The 20,874-nt window shown below is 42.5% G+C and overlaps 1 protein-coding gene across 5 annotated transcripts in view; it reads right to left on the reverse strand.

Annotated features, from left to right (window-relative positions):
• The window catches only part of Atp10b (ATPase phospholipid transporting 10B (putative)), a 311,951-nt gene that overhangs the window by 25,027 nt on the left and 266,050 nt on the right, over positions 1-20,874 (reverse strand). For 4 of the 5 annotated variants that reach the window (XM_060363835.1, XM_060363836.1, XM_060363834.1 and 1 more), the window contains 7 exons: positions 19,559-19,747; positions 17,544-18,144; positions 14,304-14,413; positions 12,834-12,960; positions 9,399-9,583; positions 4,344-4,653; positions 1,344-1,420 (listed from right to left, as the gene is read on the reverse strand). In XM_060363835.1, the coding sequence (XP_060219818.1) occupies positions 1,344-1,420; positions 4,344-4,653; positions 9,399-9,583; positions 12,834-12,960; positions 14,304-14,413; positions 17,544-18,144; positions 19,559-19,747 (1,599 nt within the window). The remainder of the gene's footprint in view (positions 1-1,343; positions 1,421-4,343; positions 4,654-9,398; positions 9,584-12,833; positions 12,961-14,303; positions 14,414-17,543; positions 18,145-19,558; positions 19,748-20,874) is intronic. The other variant, XM_060363837.1, reaches the window with a different exon arrangement.

The following is a 20,874-nucleotide window of genomic DNA, read 5'->3' on the forward strand; positions in this document are numbered from 1 at the left end:
ACCATCAGGGCCCACAAAACAGCTCTCTAGAGGACCCTGCCATACTCCAGGTCTGCAGCATTTAGGGCCTGACTGATCCTTTGTCATTTGCTCACACTTGGGTGGCTCTTTGGATTCTGACATCCTCCCTCTGTTCTTGGAAACTGAAACTTTACTAGAATCCAAGAAGGGAAAGCCAGAAGGGCCAGGACTCTACTTAGCCCTTATTTCTACCTGTTTATCCAACAAGGCCCAGTGGCCGTTTCTGTTCTAGGGACGAAACAGAGAACTGATTTCACTGAGTGATTCTCAAATCTCTGAGCATCCTTGGATGCCTCTCAAGCAGGCCACTGGCATAATTACAGATGACATTGTTAGTTGGGAAGCATTTACATGGTGCTAAGATGGGCATTTTGTCATTGGATTATTTATAATAAGATATGGTCAAGAGGTTTCTCAAGAATATGAGGTTCAGATGTGTTAGAAATCTTAGTATACTTTTTAGATTACTTCATCTCTCTGAACCTCACTTTTACTATCTGAGAAAATGATTGACAATCTATAATATATAATTATTGTTAAAATTTCATGTGGTAATGCATAAGGTATAATATTGCCGGCATATGAAACACCTGAAGGGTACCAGAGAACTATGGCCAAGCAGAACAATTCAGGGACTGAGAAAGAAGCCAGACTGAATAAGTTAGCTGGGAGAGGAGTTTGAGCAAGAACAGCTGTGTTGAACTAAAGACCTATGAGTTCAGAAAGAACAAGAAAGGGTGAGTTTATTAAGCAGTAAGTCCCAGAGGCCTGAAAACATTCTAAGCCTAGGTTAGATTGTATCATGGCTGGAAGCTTCCAGGACTAGGCCCACATTAGCAGACAGAGGCAATGAGCCTCTGAGACAGCAATTGAACCAGGCAAATAAAAATTTTTCTTTTTACTTTAGTATGCTTGTTCCAATTGGACTCTAAGAGAATTAGGTATACACTATGACACTGCACCAGTTTATGAGACAATAAAATATGTTCAAATATCCCTATATCTGTCACTCCTTCTGGAGGTCACAAGAAGGATATGTGCAGTCAGAGAAAGGCTTATATGCTATGCAGCCTTAGACTATAGTTACCATTGCCTTTTGTAAAATGCCACATGTCCTCAATGTCCCTTTGAAGGACCAGGTGGTAGGATTTGTGTGACAGAAAATACAGAGGCATGGAAGACCCCCCTCTCCCCTGACTGTAGGTTAATAATGTGATGAGGCTCACAGGAAAGTTTCTTTGGCACTATGGGGGTATTCCTCAAATCTACAGTAAGGATGAAGGAGCACAGGGTGGAGGGAGACAAGTTAAAAGGCACAGTACCTGCATGCCTTCCTGCCCAGATATTCCAATGCCAATGTCAGCAGCTTGAATCATGCTTACATCATTGGCTCCATCACCTGAAAGGAGAAAAGTCATAGAGTGTTTTTATACCTGGTTCAACTGCTCAGTGATGAATGGCCCCATTTGCACAGTTGAATCCTTTTAACATTGCCCTAAGTAGGATATTACCGTGTTTGGCCTGAAAGTTTTCCTTTTCTTTCTTTCTTTCTTTTTTGAAACTATGGATAAGAAACCACACTTTATTTTAAATCTCTCAATGAATACTCCTTATTGCTTTTTTTTTCCTCACCAATGGTGATCGAAAGTGTCATTGATGGTCCTTTACAGTCTACAGAAACACCTTTGAAAATATTCCAACAGATTCTGCTGAGGAGTGAAGCAAGGCTCTGACCAATTCGGAGACTTGCTTAGGGCTGTCCATCCAGTAAAGGTCTGGAACTTAGGTCTTTTTGTTCTGATTTTGGGGCCATGAAAATAAACACACACACACACACACACACACACACACACGACTACCAAATATACTGTTCTGTACTGTATCTACAGTACAGAAACTGCTACTGTCTTACAACTATTGAAATGTGGTGAAGTTCTATTTAATTCAAGAAGCCACCTACAGCTCTATGCAGTGAGACATCTTACAGAGCCCAACTTTCCTCAGTGCTTTACCTTATAAGCCAGAGCTCAGCAAGCTAAACTCTAAAGGATCATATAAATGAATATTATAAGCTCTTTAAGTCACAAATCAAAGTGAAATAATGGTTGTTGCTAAAAGGCTGGTAGTTATAAACCTTACATTTAAAAATACAAAAAAACCCATTATTATCTTCCACACAAAAATATATGGTAGGCTGGACTCAGCCTGTTGGCTATGCTTTGGTAACCCCTATTATAGACAGTGTTGACTATATTCTCCTCCTGGGTCTACTTTTTGTTTTTTTTTTCTAGTATCTTCTCATATATAAGCTGTAATTAAGTTTACATTGTTAATCATAGAAAATATGGAATTGGAGAGGATACAGAATAATTCTTCCACAAATATTTGGCAACAAGTATATTGAGCTTTAAAATGTTATCACTAATATTGTACCCAATAAATTTATACAATTTATATGCCAATTAAAAATCTAGTATTTGTCTTTCTTGGTAGAGTTTGTCATTATAATAATGATTCTTTTCTTGATAGCATAGCAGTACATAATTTTAATCCTCTCAACAGCAGAATAAACCTAAGCTTTAACTTCTTCTGTTGGCACACCAGGAGAAGCAGAGTTGTGGGATCATGCTATTTCTTGCCCTGTTAGTTTTGTTCCTGTTGCTATGGGAGAGGAGCCAATATCTAACATCAGAGAATATGTGCTGGGCTATTGCCTATTGTGTATCTGAATTATAGAAGAGGATAATCCACAATATAGAAGTAGGGATGCAGTTGCTAGGGTTTCTGTTCATTTAATTTTTTTCTGAGATAGGATGCTATATATCCCAGACTGACCTATAGTTCTCTGTGTAGGTGAAGATAACTTTGAATTTTGGGTCCTTCTGCCTCTATCTCTTAAGTGCTGGGGGTAATAGGCATATGCCACTGTGCCTGGTCCTTCTAGTTTTTAAATTCAGTTTTTATATTGCACATGAAGGCTAGAGGGAAGGACATAATGTTTTTCAGACCTCTGAAATGGCAGAGAAGAAAGAAGAGAGACTAGACCTGTCTGCAGAGATGACTCTAAAGTAGAATAACTTAGTTACTATTATCTGCTAGGACTGCCTGGGACCCCCTGTGTGTGTCTGAAAGTACAGGCAGTGATACAGTCTATAGACTACTTTCTGTATACATATATAATGATATTAAAATTTAATTCACAAATTATGCCTTAAAGGGCTAGCAATAACTAATAATATAGTATTATAGTAAATTAGAACAACACAATAGTTATTTAAGCACATGAATGTTGATTTCTGTAATTATCTACTCAGGCACAGAGGCAACTAAAATTACAGAAAGTGAGACTTGGTTGCTGTATGTGTGGGCTGAGGGATGAGGAGGGAGTGGGTGTAGCTACTTCATGTATGGAATGTCCTTACCATGAGATCAAATAGTGAAGAAAACAGACCCTACCTCTGTAAAATCAGGAACTTGTGAATTATTGCAGAGTGGTCCACAGAAAGGACAATAAGATATTAGGCTCATGTGCAGTAGGTGTGATGGGAAATGAGAATCCCTCAAAAAGAGCAAGGTAGGTAGGGATGGAGATAGGAGTGTTTTACAGAGTATGTTGCTTGTACAAAGGCTTGGAGAGATGGGAGTGAGGAGAGATGCCCATTGAGAATGACAAGTAATTTAATTTAGACAGAAGAGGCCAGTGATAAGGAACGAAAGGTAGCCATGATAAGAAATGCCACTGGAGAGTTAGTGGAATATTCCTGTAAACCAGGCTTCTTATTCCTGGCAGGTACTTGGTGAGAAATTTTTATATCTGTGCTTGATATGATTAATTCATGCTCCTCTGAGAAATTTATCATCAGCCAACTAGAATAGATTAAATATATGCTTTGCAATGGCCTTGGGTTTATAAAATTTACAAAATTAAAAGTTTGGAAATACCCCTACTAGCCTTTTAGCTTCAGGATTTTGGAAGGGTACTGTGTGGTATTTCTGAGTGGAGCTCTCTGGGTTGTCTATTTCTGGTAGAAAAAAAATTAAAAAGCTATATTCATGTTTTGAGTTCAAGACTCTTGTTTTGCAGTGATCTCCATCTAATATCTGATTTTTACTGAACTAATTGGCCATTTCTAAGAGCTTTAGTCATTGCTCTAATCTAGTGGCCCCTGGTTCATCTCCTAACAGCCACATCTCCTGGACTGCGACTTACATCAAAGACAATGGCCCCAAGACAAAAATGTCTAAGCGTGTTGCCTTTCACAGCTGACCCAGACCAGATCACCCCTGCCAAGGTGCCACCCACATCCCAGCACGATGGGTACCTATGGAGAGAGTCATGATGTTCAACTTGTCTCGCACCAGCTTGACAATCATACTCTTCTGGAGTGGGGTAGAGCGACAACACAGCACAGAGCAACAGTACTGGGTCAACTCCAGGAACTTATTTTCCAGCTTTCCCTGGAAAATGGCATTCAATGTTTTTCCATCAATGACCAGTCCAACTTCCTGAGCCGTAGCCCCTGAGTGAATAGGTGACATGCGGTGCCCACAGAGCTTTCGGGTTGGCTGTTGTGGTTCATGAAACCTCTTGACGTCTTCCAATGCACAACTGAGGATGGACTCGCAGGTTTCCTGCAGAGTGTCATATAACAGAGTATTAGTAAGAAACCTTGCATGTTAAAAACTCTACCCTTACTTTTAGCAAGAGAACTATAAAACTCCATCATATAGGTTATTTGAATCTTTCCTCTAAGCCCATTGCACATTTCTCTGCAGTATTTGAAGCAACATTAAACTATACTATTTTTGAAACATTAATGGCCAGGATAGGAGAAGGCAATTAGGAATAAAGGAGAAAGCGACACGGCAAGATGGCAACTGAGTTGACATGGGCGTAAGATAAAAATCAACACTAGTATGTTGGTCGACACTGGTAGTATTTCATGCTGTTATATGAACTGTTTTCTGTCCCTTACAGGTCTTTCCATTCCGATGCCCCTTTAGACATTTTTGTAGGTATTCTTGATCTTGATTTAGAGATGAGGAGATTGAAATGACGAGTAACTTAGTAACTTACTCAATGTCAGCCAAACATAGGAGTGAGGCAGGATCCTTACTTCTTCAATGTGGCTTCCTAACTTAAAAAGAAACCCAACACCCTGGGTTTATCTATTGATCTGTTCCATAGAGGCCTTAAGAACTGTGCTATATAGTGCTTTTCATGTTGTTGTGAAATGGCCATGGATGTGAAAGTCTTACTGGTTCAAAGAATGTTCTCTGTGATTTTTGTTCCTATTTCTTTGAGATGGTCTTTTGATACAGCTCTCACTGGCCTTGAACTTGTGATCCCACTGTTTCCCTTTTCAAGTACTGTGATTAAAGATGGACCCTGTCATGTAACTTTTATGAGTTTTCAAATGATGCTTATTTTAAATTCAGAGAGGAAGTTGTTTTTAATTAGTAATCCTTTCTAACACTTTAAATTTTATCAGTGATGAAATCAGATCTTGGTACTAACTGTTCTTCTGATATCTCTTTAACTCTTGTAAACATTACTTTTTAACGAAGCTTTAGAAAGCAGAAGATAATAGTATAAATGACTTTAAAAGCATGTTATACGTACTGTAGTTTTCATTTGCAAGTGTGGCATGTATGCATCTGTGTATGGATATTTGCATATGTGTTGGTGAACATGTAGATGTATGTTTGTGTGTGTGTTCTTGTGAATGTGGAGGCCAGAGGGATGTTGGGTGCCTGCCTTGATCATTCTCCACTTTACCAAGTCAGGGTCTCTCACTAAGCCTAGAATTTGTCAATTTGGCTAGTCTATCTAGCCAGCATGCCCTGGGATTCCCCGTCTCAACTGTCTGAGTGCTGGGATTACAGGCATGCACCGTGCCCACTTGGCATGTGGGTGTTGGGGATGTGAACTCTGATCCTGTGCTTGCGCTTGTGCTTTGAGCCAGCCCCTGAGCCCTATCAGTTTCTTTCATTTTATGGTAAAAATCTATTCTAAAAATAAGCATTATTCAAATGCATTAATCTAAATAAAACCATTAAGTGAAATAGTTGAGGTGATGTGTGGATTCGGGTGGATCTTGCAAAGGTACTCCTGAAGTGACAGATCTGGGGCAGCTCGATCTCCTAGTTTCTGTCTAACAATCACTGGAGTAATTCCGGAGTCAGATACGGCTCACTTTCCCAAGTCTTCCCTTAGGAGGTGCTAAAGTGCTTGTTGCATGCACAGAGCCTGGAGGGGCCACAGGAACTGGTTCTGGGATATAAGGTTTTGCCACAGCATTTACTTAAGAAAGATAATGGAGTCACTCTTGCTCTATATCGGCTTGGTTCTACTTACATAAATTCCTCCAGTGCTGTACCACACCGTCACTGGAGCTGTGAAGTTCACAGCTAAATCTGAATCCACTTACTTCCAAGTTTAATCACAATGGTCACTGCACATTTAACATTTTGTGAGGAACCCACAGTAAACAGTGTTGGAGTGATTCCTCCCAGTCCCAGTGATCTAGACCTAATGACTTCCAACGAAGAGAATTTTACACCAACAACAAAAGATAACTTCTCCAAGCAGGCTGTACAAGTTTGGCTTTCACTGCAGAGCTCTTTCTTAAGTCTTTCCAGCGGCTTGCCTTGGGAGGAACCAGCTGTCGGGTTGTCGAGCAGCCTGTGGCAAAGCCTAGAGGGCTGTGAACTGAGATCTGTTAACAGCTGTGGGAGCTGTGAGGGGTCAGCTTGGAAGCAGGGTTCCTTCCTACTGGTAAACCCTTCCCAGCTGAACTGTCTTCCGGCCTCAGAGCCCTGGAAAGGTAGTGTGTAACCTCACTGAGACCTTCATCCACAAGCGGCAGCTCCGCCAACTCACAGAAGCATGGGATCACAAAGGCCTATTTCAGGGCTAAGCTTTGGGGATAACTGGTCATGCAGCAATAGCTAACAAATATAGGGACTAAGTAAGTACTTAGCCTGTAAAATCAGTACTTTGAATCCATGCTTTGCAGATTAGAGGACAAAAGATATGGAGTATGCTATTTGGAGCATTTGAAGCTCTAAAGGGGTTGTCAATAATAACAGCAACAATGTTTGTTATTATTAGTTTCTTCTGAAAAATGCACTTCTAATCATGGAATAGTAAGTCCCTTATATACATGAAAATCTAGAAATCTCGGCAGACCCCATAAAACTTGCTTATTGCTTTAAGAGATATACAAAAGATATACACAAAAGACCTAGTAGACCTAAATAGGTTAATAGTTAGTTAGGCAAATTAAAACCCTTGGAGAAAATATTCACCGAGTAGGTAATTACATTAAACTAGGGCTTAAATAAACCTGAGATTTAGAGTGTGTCTTCTCATTTTATGGTTTAACATACTTATATATCTACTACTCACTCCCTGGGAAAAGGCTGAGGAAGACTAGTCTTACGGGATTTGTGGCTCCCGGGATGTAGAAGGGTGTGAGGAAGCAAGTGTAATCTTAAAGCAGTACTTCTCAACCTGTGTGTCGTGGCCCCTTTGGAGGTGGAACAACCCTTTCACAGGGGTTGCCTAAGACCATCAGAAAACAGACACTTATACTGCAATTCATACAGTAGCAAACTTAGTTATGAAGTAGCAACAAAAATAATTTTGTGGTTGAGGAGGTCACCATAACACAAGGAGGAACTGTATTAGAGGGTTGAAGCTTTAGAAAGGTTGAGAACCATTGTCTTAGAGAGCCCTGGCTAGTTCTGAAGGAGTTGACAGTGATGGAGTTAAGAACTCAGTGAATAAATCCGTAATGACCTGGAGTGTGGTATCTCATTAAACTGAAGCCAGCCTACTCTACTTTCCTTAGTATGGTTGTCCTGCAGATTTCCAGATATTCAATCTTCAGAGTTATCCACAGGAAAACGATCTTTATAGACCAAATATACATGACAAGGAGGGAAGGCAGGCATAGGATCTAGCACTACTCAGAGATAATTATTTTCTTTAAAAAAAAATCCATCAGCATGTAACTTAATTATAGCATGATTTGTGACTTTGATAGAAAGTAAATGATTTTCCAGATGCATCAAAGGGCTGTAGGCATGCTTTACAGTTAGTGCGTATGTGCACATGTGAATGTGGAGACCAGAGATGTATGGAGAGTGTCTTCTTCAACTACTCCCCACTGTATTTCTTGTGTCTCGGTATCACTGAACTATGCACTCACTCAATTCAGCTTACCTGGCTGATCAGCAGGTCCCAGGGATTCTCCTGTCCCCAGTGCTGGGATTATAGACATACACTGCCATCCCCACCCCATTTATATAGGTTTGGGGGATGCATCCAGTTTCTCATGCTTTTGCGACAAATACTTTACTGACTGGAATATATCCCCAGGACACATATATATTCATATATGTGTATATATATATTCATATATATATATATGAATATATATTCATAATAAAAACATTTCTTTCTTCATGGTATAAAACTAAATATAAATCTTCCTAAACTTTTATCTTGTGGTCTAGCTCAGTCAGTGGGAGGCCAGCAGTCTCTCTCCCTCTCTGCTTGCTTTCACCTGCCTTCCCATTCCTCCTTTCCCATGGTACATACTAGGCTGCCAGGCTCTCTCTTCCCACCAGCTCTTCTTGTCCAGCTCAGCTGAGTCTTACCCCTGCTCCCTTTGACAAGGTCTGCATCTCAGTACTCACTTTTCACATTCCTCATATCACTTCCTACATTTACTGACTCCCTAATACAAACTTGTATGACAGCTGGGAAGACACTTTGGTAGATTTCACACAGCACTCTCATGGTCTTTACTCTTTGCAAACCACAACCTACGATGGTGGGGAATTACTGTTTTTGGACTTTGTTCCTTTCCCCCACTCTCCGATTCCATCATGACATATGAGCCTAACACATCATTCCCTTTAAGATCCTGCTGTATGACATATATACTGGTGTTGAAAATCTGAACTTCGAGAAACTTCAGTTTAAGTAGGACCTTTCAATAGGCGGGTCAATCTTAGCCAGAAAGACACAGACAGTTGAGTAAATGGGTGTGGTGTATGTGATTCAAACTAGCCTGGCAAGAAAGCTGAATTCTAGATGTAGTGTCTAGACTAGCAGACTAGCAGGGGGAAGCTGTTGGGCAAGAGGCTGAACCCTGGTGGTTTTCAATGTCCTTACATGAAAAAATAGGAAGACACAAACTTTCTGATAAGTAGCAACATCAAAATGACCATTTGACTAAGTATGTGAATTGGATACTGGGATGAATGCCTTCCAGATCCTTCTTTGGATCTTCTGAGATCCAAGATCCAGAAAGGTGGCTGAGGGCTGCTGTGTATATCAACATTCAATCCCTCTTTGGCCTGACCTGATTCTCTGTGTTAATGGAGTACACAGTGTCAGTCTGATCCAGCAGTTTGCAGGAATATGCAATGTTGACTGCCGTCTCCTGTTTATCTCCTGTCAAAACCCAGAGCTGGATTCCAGCCTCTCGCAGTGCGGCGATGGTGTCTGGAACTCCTTCTTGGAGCCTATCTTCAATCCCAGTGGCTCCTGGAAAGACCAAAGATGTGGGAGCACAGTTACGGCAAACGTGTGGCTGCTTGTTTTCCCCAAAGTGCTACACAGTCAAGCAGTGTTTATCAAATATTTGTCTGTGCACAAATGTCTGTGCACACAGGATACCCATGAACTAGATAAAGATGATTGGTATGTTGGCTAACTTTATGTGAACTTGACCTAGACAAGAGTCATTTGAGAGAAGGGAAATTCTAATTGGGAAAATGACTGATAAGTTTGGGCTGTAGGCAAGCCTGTGGTGTATTTTGTTAATTAGTGATTGATGTGGGAAGGCCCAGCCCAGCCCAGCCTAGCCCAGCCTAGCCCAGCCTAGCCCAGCCTATCCTATTTTGTGTGGGGACACTGCTGAGCAGGTGTTCCTGGGTTCTGTAAAAAACAAAACAAAACAAAAAACAACAACAACAACAACACAAAAAACAAAAACATAATAACAGGCTGAGTAAGGCATGAAGAGCAAGCCAGTAAACATTACTCTTCCATGGCCTCTGCATCAGCTCCAGCCTCCAGGTTCCTGCCCTGTTTGAGTTCCTGTCTTCCTTTAATGATAGCCAGTGATGTGGAAGCATTAGCCAACTAAATCCATTCTTCCCCACCTTTCTTTTGGTCATGGTGTTTCATCTCAGCAATGACAACCCTAACTGGGACAATTGCTACCTGCCCAGAAGGTTTATATTTGAGCTACATGGTAAGGTCAGAGTGCTACCCAAGTGGACACTGAGCTTTACCTTGAAAGTCAAGGAAAAGTTTTGCTGATGAAGGACCATTTCTGTTCAGGCCCGGAGGATCAATGGCAGCGGTAAAGGAACAATTCAGGTAGGGGATCAGCATGTGTGAAGGTCTAGAATTCAGAGCAGGAGATGACTAGAGGCAGAAGGCAGTGTGAGAGAGAGGGAGAAGGGCTTCTGGGCCATATCAGGGACATGAGGAAAATGCAATTTACTTGGCAGCAAAGAAAGCTACTAAAGGATGTTAAGTTGGGGAGGGACAGCATCTGGTTTCCATTTTCAGATCATTCCAGAGAGTGGATTGGAGATTGGAGAGGCAGAATGAGAGATTCTCAGGGGGCTAAGCATGAGTGCAGAGGGGACCTGGTGGTGGCCTCTAGTGACACGAGGCCATGAGTATAGAAGAGATGAGATGGACACCTTTGCCCTGCACCTATCTGATCACAGCAGAATTAATAGGGATTCTTATTTCTTTTCGTTGCTAGTCATGGGCACAATTAGACAGGCAGGTGCCATCATTTGTAGATGATCTCAAGCTTTGCCTCAACCCTGATGAATACATACCCATATATTAAACAGTTGCTAAGTGCTGAAGCAAATCAATCTGCATTTAAAACGAGATTCATTTCAGACCACAGACTAATGGCTAACCATTTCACTTAGAGTAGAAGCAAAGGTTTGTTTCTTCGAACCATCCAGAGTGGTAAAATGTTGGCAAAGCACTTACATTGGCTGCATATTAAAACATCAACTTTGAGACATAGTGTGAAGTCCATGCAGCATTTTTGGTAATCACAGGATCCTGCCTTCAGGTCACATTTCCCAGCCACCTTGAGGTGATGAAAGGGACCCATCTCTCTTCAAATGTGTTTACTTTTGTATTTCAGGTACCTAGGTCAGTTCTCTAGATAGTGGTGGCTTAAATATCATCTTTCTCTCTGAGGGTTAGCTTGCAAGGTGAGCTTTGCAAATCAACTTACAGCACAGTGAGGCTGTGTGAAGGAGAGAAGAGGAAAAACACACTTATTTGTGTGAAAGAGAAAATGAAACAGGAAGGTTGTGAATGCTTCTCCTAGACAGGGAAGCTAATAGGCTCTGTTGAGAGCCAGACAAATGTTTTCTGTAGTTGAGACTTGTGTTACCCTGAAGGCAGAGATGCATCCAGGAGGTGAGAGAGTGGTGGTAACCCCAGATGGGGTGATTGCCTGTGGCCTTGTATGATGGTTATACTACTCTGAGCTAACTACCTTCTGGTTCTTATAAAAATGATTCTTGTGTCTAGCTTTAGAAGCATCAGGACTTATGAGGCAACAAACACGGGCATCTGCAGACAAGACAAAGGACAAGAGGCGGAAGGTACTAAAAAGTAAAGACTTCTGTTTGAAGGCTGTCCAGCTAATCCTGCTGCTACCGTTTAGATGTAAAGTGCTCACCGTCTTGTAGCAATGAAAGATAGCTTTTGGCTCAGTGGCCAGTGTATATACCCCCGATTCCTTCTTGTGTGACATTCTAGAAGGGGGATGGTGGCTGGGAAATATCTCTTCAACCTAAATTCTGTCCTGTTGCTTCTCTTCCATCCTAGCGGTCTTCGAGAGATTGAAGACATGGGAATCTTTCCCTAGGCAGGAGGAGATTCCCTTCCCTAAGCAAAGCTTCCACTTTGGGGCTCTGCAATGCTCTTCTTTCTACAGAGGTCCAGGCAGTCTCTTAACCAGTCTCAGTCCTTCTCATCCTGCCCCTGGATCATCAGTCTACCCTTTATAAAGTGGTAGCCCTGGTGCTTTTACTATAGCACCCTATGAATGTTTAGCATATGATTTACATGGCCCAGCATGAATTGGGCTCCTCGGGCCTCTCGCACCTCCTGCCAGTTCTCCTCTGCATTCTGTGGTCCTGCTAAAACAGATCTATGCATTTCCACTTCCCGCCTTTCATTTAGTCCCTTCATTCTCTCATGAACACTCCCCTTTTCCCCTGAACAACTTTTCTTTTTCTTTTCAGTTAGTGGTCCTCTTGGGACCCAGCATGAGTTAGTACCTCCTGTTTTGCATTTATATTGCATTTCTACATCTTCTAGCCCAGTTTTTGTCACTTGATGAGTGACGATATGGCTTGCTTAATCATCCAGGCTAGATTCTGAGCTGTGGGAAAGTAGAGGTTGTGATTCCCATTTCTCGCTGTATCTGTAAAGCCTAGCAAGCTACTTGGTGCACACAGTAGGTGTAAAACAACCATTTGAATGGTCAGAGGAGTTTGCTGTTGGAGAAGCTAAAGTCATGGACTCTTCCCAGCAAGGAGTTCAGGAATGCTCTCAGAATGCCCAGGAAACAGGCTGGTTGCTGGCATGGCCCAATTATGCCAAATATTGGAAAAACCTGGAGAAGGCTCCTAATTGAGACAAAAATTGTAGCAGTGTAAGAATCCTGGCCAAGAGCTCCTTTTCTAACTCACAGATATCCTCTTTCTTTGTAGTGTAGTGATGCCTTATTTTTAGCTACCGAGTAAGGTGAGATGATTCTCCAGGTGCTGGGCTGTCTCCATCAGAAGCTCCTCTCGGTTGTCAAGGGATGCCTCAGCTTCACGCCGGAAACTGGCCCACTTCTGGAAGTCCTCTTCATCTACAACCTATAAAACAGGAAGAAGATTATTTAATAAGCTTGAATGATTAGCAAATGGAATTTCCCTTTCTTCCTGATAGGCTTGCTGGCCTCCTATAAATCTCCTATAAATCAGAGAATTGGGTGTGGAATTCTCCATAATGATATTTTGAATGAATCCATTAATGAAAGGTTAGTCCTTATGTTCCATGATCACCAGACCTCTGCCAAGTCTCTACTATGCTCAGGGCTCTGGAGATGAACAACAAAAACAGGGTCTCAAGATGCCACAGATTATGTGCTGGTTTTAGTCTGGTAAGATGATAGTAAAAAAAAGAATGATACTATAGAGTCTGTTGGAGCTGGAAAGTAACTGGAATAGGGGGTTGCCTTCTGTTGGATGGTGATGTCTTATTGACAGGTAACATGTGAGGTGAGACTCAAGGAGTGTATGCTGCAGTGGATAGCGTTATGCATAACCTGCCATATTTATATGTCTGCATTCTCTTTTATAAATGAATGATTCCTTTACACAAGCATCAAATATTCATTGAGTCCATCTGTATGGCATTATAGAGAAAATCAAGGGGACACAGGCTGCTTGTTTTAAGCCAGGGTCTCATGATGTGGCTTTGGCTGGCTTGGAATTCACAGACATCTGCCTCTGCCTCCTGAGAACTAGGATTAAAGGCATGCACCACCATGTTGTCCATAGATAGGTTTTTTGCATTCGAGAAATGCAGTTTATAACTGGATACACAATAGACACAGATCTATGGAAAGCAGGCAGCGGTAAGGATATATAACCCCCAGAGAATGTAATAAGTTGTGCTGCTTTCCTAAAGACACATCAAAAGGTGGTGAGATGGGACTTGTGCCCAGATAGGCCTGGTTCTAATGTGAGTACATTTAATCTCTATGGATCAGATGAGCAGCCCTGGAAGTCTGTAGAGGAGAAAATACTTCTAGTCACCTAGAACTTATGTGACTATCGTGGCATTCCTACTAGACATTGCATACCTGATCAGACAGCCTTGCTCTGTACTTCAAATCCCCCTTTCCAACCTCCTTTGTAGGGGCTCTGAAGTCAGGGATCTCAGAGGAAGAGGTGAATGATTTTTATGGCCACATCTGGACCAAGGGTAAAGCAATAGCCAATGACAGGGATTGCAGGCAAGAGCAGAACACAGCTGAATGCACACATCCCCATCACCCTCATCATAGGGATCAGCTGCTACATAGTTATGCTGATTGGTACCATTCATTGAAGATTCAGATTCTCAACAGAAACTGGAAAGCTAAATTATTTTTCATGTGAACACACACACACACACACACAACACACACACGCCTACAGGGATTAGCTCTCACCTTCTTAGCGATGCACAAGGTTCGAAGGCCATCTCTTGCATACAAGTCCAGATGTTTTTGGGTCCGGGCTCGGATTCTTTTCAGCTTCTTTTCCACATCAATGTCACCTGCTGTCAAACAGTTATTGGTTCCCATGAAGCCACAGACAAATGCGTCATCCCCAACTGCCCAGAATCTTCCCAGTTAAATAAAACAGCCTTAAAGGGGGACCCCCCTTCTCCATCCTCCCTAGGAACATGGTAGAGGTCATAACAGATTGCTCTCAAAAATAGTGATGAGTCCTCATTCTGTCTGATCCTTAGAGCTTTACTTCAAAAGCCTGGGAGGGAAGTAATCTAAGAAATTGTTCAAAAAATACCTCTACCTACAGGAGAACCACCTGGAGAGTGAATCAAAGCTATCCCCAGGTGGAAGGCCAGGAGTTAGAAATTTTGGTCTTCCTTTACTCACGATATGTTTTCAGAAGCCAGCCTTGAGTAGAGAGCCACCCAACTTTGCAAACTTCTCTCTCTGAAACTTAGACAATCCCTCATCCTTCCTGTCATCTACTTTAGCTCTTGTCAAACTTGGTCCCAAGACAGCTGCAAACCTGGATCTCATTAGCAGAGTACTTCAGCACATTGGGTTTGCTGACTTAGGTTTTCTTTGAAAATGAGGGATGGTGTCAGAAAGAAAAAAAAAATAGCTTCTGCATTTCCTCTAACTCTAGTGTGAAAAATACCTCAATGCCTTGTTGAAAATCCTTGTGTTAAAGTTCTATATAGCATATTTCTTTCTGAAGTTATTTTTTCCTCTATTAGACTATAAGATTAGTTTAGGGCTGGGATGGCTGGGGAGGGGCAGGACCAATAATACTGTCACTTTCTTAATCTAAGCTGTGACAGGTATCACTCAACTACCACAGCACTCTGTAAATTTGAGCACTGAAACTGTCAGCTCAACAGAGGTTTTAGAGAGAGTCTCAGTGAATAGAATTTAAATACCTCTCATAGTTTCATGAGCATCTAGAGCAGCATCTAGAGTTTGTCATGGCCAGATATGAGCAACGAAAGATGAGATTTAATGTTTGCCCTGCTTTTAAAATTTTGTGTTTGTTTTGGTGTTTGTTTGCTTGTTTTGTTTTCTTTCTTTCTTTGGTTTTGCCTACTTTGGTACAATTCTTGGTATTTTCCTCTTCTTCCCATTTGGAATGGGAGTGTTTGTGTTAGGGGTCCAAAGCTTAAGAGTTTACCTTTAGTCTCTGAGGAGATTTTTACTCAGAATTTTGAGCAGTGCTGAAATTGATGAGACTTTCAGGAAGGAGTTTATGCATTCTGGTTGTGTACGCTACAGCAATATGGTGCTAGGCAGGACTGTGCCCAGGTCTTTATTGGGAGAAGATGATTTAAAGTGTTCTCAGCTGTCAAAATGACAAGGGGTAGGTTTGGGATGGCCCCTCTGAATTCATGCCGTGGTTGGATTGAGATTCATCAAGAGTGGTAAAGTATACTCTGTGTGGACCTGCGGGAGTTCTCAGAAACAGATGCATGTGGGAGCCCTACTAAACAGGAAGTCACCCCGAATGTGGCTAGTGCCACCCGGAAGGCAGAGGTCCAGATGGAACAAGTGCACCACAGAAAGCCAACAGTGCAGATGTGCCCTCTCTGTGTTCCACTGTGCCCTTCCACCATAGCGTCCCGCCTTATAACAGGTCCAGAAACGATGGAGTCAGAACTGAACTTCTGACACTGTGAGCCAAATAAATAGTCTTATTAATAAAAAAAGAATCTGAATACCTCACGCATTCCGTCATACAATGCAATGCTAAAAACATAATTCCTAATAGTGATCTCACTAAATACAAAGAAGTTCAATAAGTATATTTTTATACAATATATGCTTCTTTTCAAGTATTATTTTCTCATTGCTCAAATGACCTACGTACAATCTGTATGTATGCAATGCCTAATTGAACCCTATTTACTTATGTGTATGAGTTATTCATTTATTATCTATCTGTTTGTCTACCTATCTATCTATCTTTGTTTTTTTTTTTTTTTTTCAAGCCAGGGTTTCTCTGCATAGCCCTGGCTGTCCTAGAACTTACTTTGTAGACCAGGCTGGCTTCAAACTCACACAGATCCTCCTGCCTCTGCCCATCAAGTGCTGGGATTAAAGATGTGAGCCACCACACCTGGCTTGAACACCATTTACAATATTTTATCTTCAGGAACATCCTTTTTAAAGCTCAACACTTATGAGCCCCTGGGTTTTTCCCCCAGGTTGCTAGGAACCTCAGAGTCAAACCGAATGCTCAAACATCACAAATACTCTGAACCTGATGATTTGCCTTGCAAATCTCTGCCTCTTTCTTAGCACAGTAATGCTGTGACTGACTGCTTTTTTTCTTGGCAGCATCTCCAACCCATTTCAGCAATCAGGTGAAGCAGGAGGAAACAAACATCTCCAGGGTAACGTGGCTCTGTTGCCCAGGGTGCTGTGGCTTCCTTGACTCAGAAGCACTGAATTCACTTGTCTGCCAGAGTCTGGGGATGAAGAGAACTAATTAGTTCCCTCCTCATTCTAAACACTAATCAGTCCCCACAAACCTCTTGGCTGTGATCCACAGCTGATAATGCAGGAGGCTCTGGGCTGCCTGGGCAATTCTGAAGCTTGGCTGGGATCTACTATCCTGGGAGAATCATAACCCTATCACTGTCTTCTCCTTGTTAGCAATCAGGACGCGGCTGCACACCAATTCATGCTTCTCCAAAATTGGACACTGATACGTAGGGACTTTGGAACATTGTTCTGGCTCTGTGAAAGTTTATGAAAATCCATCTTGGTGAGGGTGGGCACTGGGGAAAATGATAATAAAGAGGAACACTTGAAGGACCACATGTGCTCTAGGATATAACTAATGGCTGTTTTGGTAGAAAGAAGCCCGGTATGGGTATGGATAATGAATACTATGATAAGTGTGAAAACTGGGAAACTGGGGAACGTGAAGGCAAAATGGTTTCTCTTATAGAAGACTCTACAGAGTATTGAATGTACCAATGAACATCGCAATTCTCTAAGCCAAGCTGATGGAAAATTCAGTGTCTTCTAAGGACTTTGTTTTGAGAACATCTCGAGTGCCCCAGATACCATCGGGACATGCCAGAATAAGTGACTTGTAGCTTGGGCTCCTGGTCACCATTTCACACTGCCTCTGTGAACATAGTGCCTGTGCTTCTGGGACCAATAAGGTGAACTCACCACAGGATGGATCTTCTAGCAGGTCCATGATAACTGAGTCAGCACCCTTGGTGTAGACGATGATCTCACCTGTCAGAGGGTGCCTCACCACCACTGACATTCTCTTCCGGACAGAGTCAAAGCCCAGTGTGAAGAGGAGGTCAAAGGTGAGGCAGATGCCCTGTGGCAGACGCACAGTCACCTGCTCGGGTGTCCTAGACACTAGGGTGAAACTGTAGGCACGGGCAGCATGCACCAGAGCTGCCTCATCGGGGCTCTCAGCCTCGTAGCACAGCTCAGGTCCATCTAGGCTGAGAGCTGGGTCCTCCAGGCCCTCCTCCAGAGAAGCCTCTGAGCCAGACCCCAGGATGTCACCCTGCTCCCACGTGCTGCTCCTGTAGCCACCGTCAGTGGAGCAGTCTCCGCTACACACAGATGCATCATCTTTCTCATCCGAGTCTGCGGTGGGCATGCTAGGTCCCAGACTCTCCCCTAGATCTGTGTCGGAGGGGGCAGTGGATGAGAATGACTGGCTGAGGCTCAAAAGTTTCAGCCTCTGGAAGAGCTGCTGAATCTTCTCCAAGGATGTCCCCAGAGCCTTGCTGGAGGGCGGAGTGGTAACCTGTGTTTGAATACAGAAAGCAAAAACATTACTCTGAGCACTCAAGTTGTCTTATACAGAACAGAAAGGTTATTTCGCAATCGGTGGATTATCTGGGTCTTTTGTAGTCATAGACAAAACCCATGTGTTCTGTGGACCTCAGCCTACCCACCCATACAGTGTGTTGGCTCAGATGTCTCCTTCCAAGCCTGATGTTCTAGGTGTGGCCAATGCTCATATTCCTGAGCATCCCGCTATGAGAATAGTGGAAGAAACAAACAAACAATGGAGATGAATGTGAGGCACTCAAGAGTACACATTCTCTCAACTTATTATACAGCAAGCTGCTTTCTCTTTGTGTGAATCCTCACATTTAATCTTCCCTGAAATTCGACGGGTTACCATCAGTATTGGTAGAGAAACCAGGCACCCAGATGTTCAGTAGATTGGCCATAATACCTCAGTGTTTTGGTAATAGTGCTGGGACTCGGTTCTGAGTCTGCGTCCAGTCCTTAGCTTGGAGCTCTGTGCCAGTGCCAGCCTTCTCATTAACTTGAAAACTGAAGTTGGATGCTAGCCTTCCCAAAATAGCCCTTCTCAAAGATAGCTACTTGTTCAGATAATGCTTTCTGCCTCATACATAATCACTGAAAATGTCTGATCGTGAGATGACTTTTTTGGGTAGAGGAAGTTATAGTCTAGTGAATCCTCCACCCTTCCCCCACCCCCTTTTTTTTTTTTTTTTTTTTTTGGTTTTATAGCCACAAGTGGCACCAAATCTTTATTCTTCTCAGTGACTTGTAGGGAGCTTGGCTGGTTCTGTAGCTAACCAAATACCCATCTACGCTCAGCAGTTTTCATTGTTTGACTTCATATAGACAAGCACATTTCTGCATTATTTAAAAAAAAAAAAGCACATAACACAGAAGCTAATCAATTTAACACCCATATAAAAGCAGGTTCAGGTGTAATATGATGTTGCTGGGAACCGTACCAGAGTCACACAGGTGGTTGCACCACATATTAACCACACCTCCTTAGCCAAGTTACTCAAGACCTTAGAATTCACTTGGTAAATCCAAAACTATCCCACACCAAGTTTCAGGGTTGTAAGTAATGTAGGTAAAGCATTTATCATGGGACCTGTCACAGAGCCAAATGCTCAATAAATATTTACTCAGTATCTGCCGCACAGGTGGATAGACAAAGGTTTAAAGTTGCACAAACAGCTGTTGTGTAACTTTCCCCATTTAGTGTATAAGGAGGGAAACGGACTTAGGAAAATGGCATGCCTGATCAAGTTTCACAGTGATGGACTGATGACAATGTGGACCAAACGGTCAAGCTTTTCTGATCAGAGATTTCCCCTTTCCCATTTGCCTTTCTATTTCCCTCGATCCTTTCGCCCCCATTTGCAACCAGTATTGGTCCTTACCCTCTTTCTGGGCTCAGTGGTTGTGGACACCATGACAGAGTTGCAGATGGTTAGGGCAAGGAAGAAGTCAGCAATGGAGGCAGTGGTGGAATGAGAAGGCCTGGCAGGTCTGGTATCAGAGGTCTCGAGCCAAAGGGCAGCATCTCTCACCTTGCTCAGGAGGTTCTTATCAGGAGTCACATCTTTCTCCTGGAAGAAAAAGATGCCCAAGTGAGATCTTTTCCTGGAAGGACTGGAAAGGGAGCTCTTTCCTCGTAGGCTCCATACCCTAGTAGGCATGTTAGGGTGGGGATAACTCTATCTTCTCTGCAGCCTTGCATCTAGCACATTCCTCCCTTCCACAGATCATTGCTCAGTTTCCATTTGATTTCTCATTGTTAATCATCTTCATGGAACTATCCATTGCCAGGCCCTGGCATTTTTTTTTTTTTCATCTAGCATCTCTTCACCACTTGCTCCCTAATCCTCTTGCTTTCGGTAGCTTGGACCCTGGAGTCCTCAATTTTGTAGTTTTGTACCAACTTTATACCAGTATCACTGCTACTCATCTCTTCTCACTCTTCACAGGAACATGTACTGTGCCATGTTCTTAAGGCACCATTTTCTTCCTGCAGGTTCCGACTTCCAAAAAGATCTCCAGATCATCACTGGTAGCATCACCAACACTTCCTGTGTCTACACTCTTTCACAAGGTTTTCCTCCAGTACACCCTAGAGGTCTCTGTTGCATTCTGGGCACAATCTCCTTCCCTGTCTCTGGTCACATCAATAGAAGAGTCCTTTCCTACCCATCATATCTTAATGACCACAGAAGAGCGACCTGCCCATTAAACTGTCCCACTCACAACAAACTCTTCTGAGCCACAAAAACAAGTTCTACATTGACACTGTCTACAGGTTCCAGGCATATAAAGCCAATGAGGGAAGTAGGCCAAGGCACAGCTGAGTTCATTATGGGATGGATGGTGCTGTTGACCTGGCAAGCCATACTAAATAGCACTGCCAATTTTGCTTAGCAAAATGCCAAGAATCCTGACTCTTCAGGGTAAAGCAGAGGTGATAAGTGACCTGTTTTCTCTTTCTCTTCTTTTTTTTAAATCTTTTTTTTTTGAAATTTATTTACTTTTATTTTATGTGCATTGGTGTTTTGCCCGTATGTATGTCTATATAAGAGTGTCACATCTTGGAATTACAGACAGTTGTGAGCTGCCATGGCTGCCATGTGGGTGCTGGGATTTGAATCCAGGTCTTCTGGAAGAGCAGTCAGTTCTCTTAACCACTGAGCAACCTCTCCAATCCCCCCCCCCCTTTTTTTTA

This window comes from Meriones unguiculatus, chromosome 11, assembly GCF_030254825.1.
Source record: "Meriones unguiculatus strain TT.TT164.6M chromosome 11, Bangor_MerUng_6.1, whole genome shotgun sequence".
Taxonomy (NCBI): Eukaryota; Metazoa; Chordata; class Mammalia; order Rodentia; family Muridae; genus Meriones; species Meriones unguiculatus.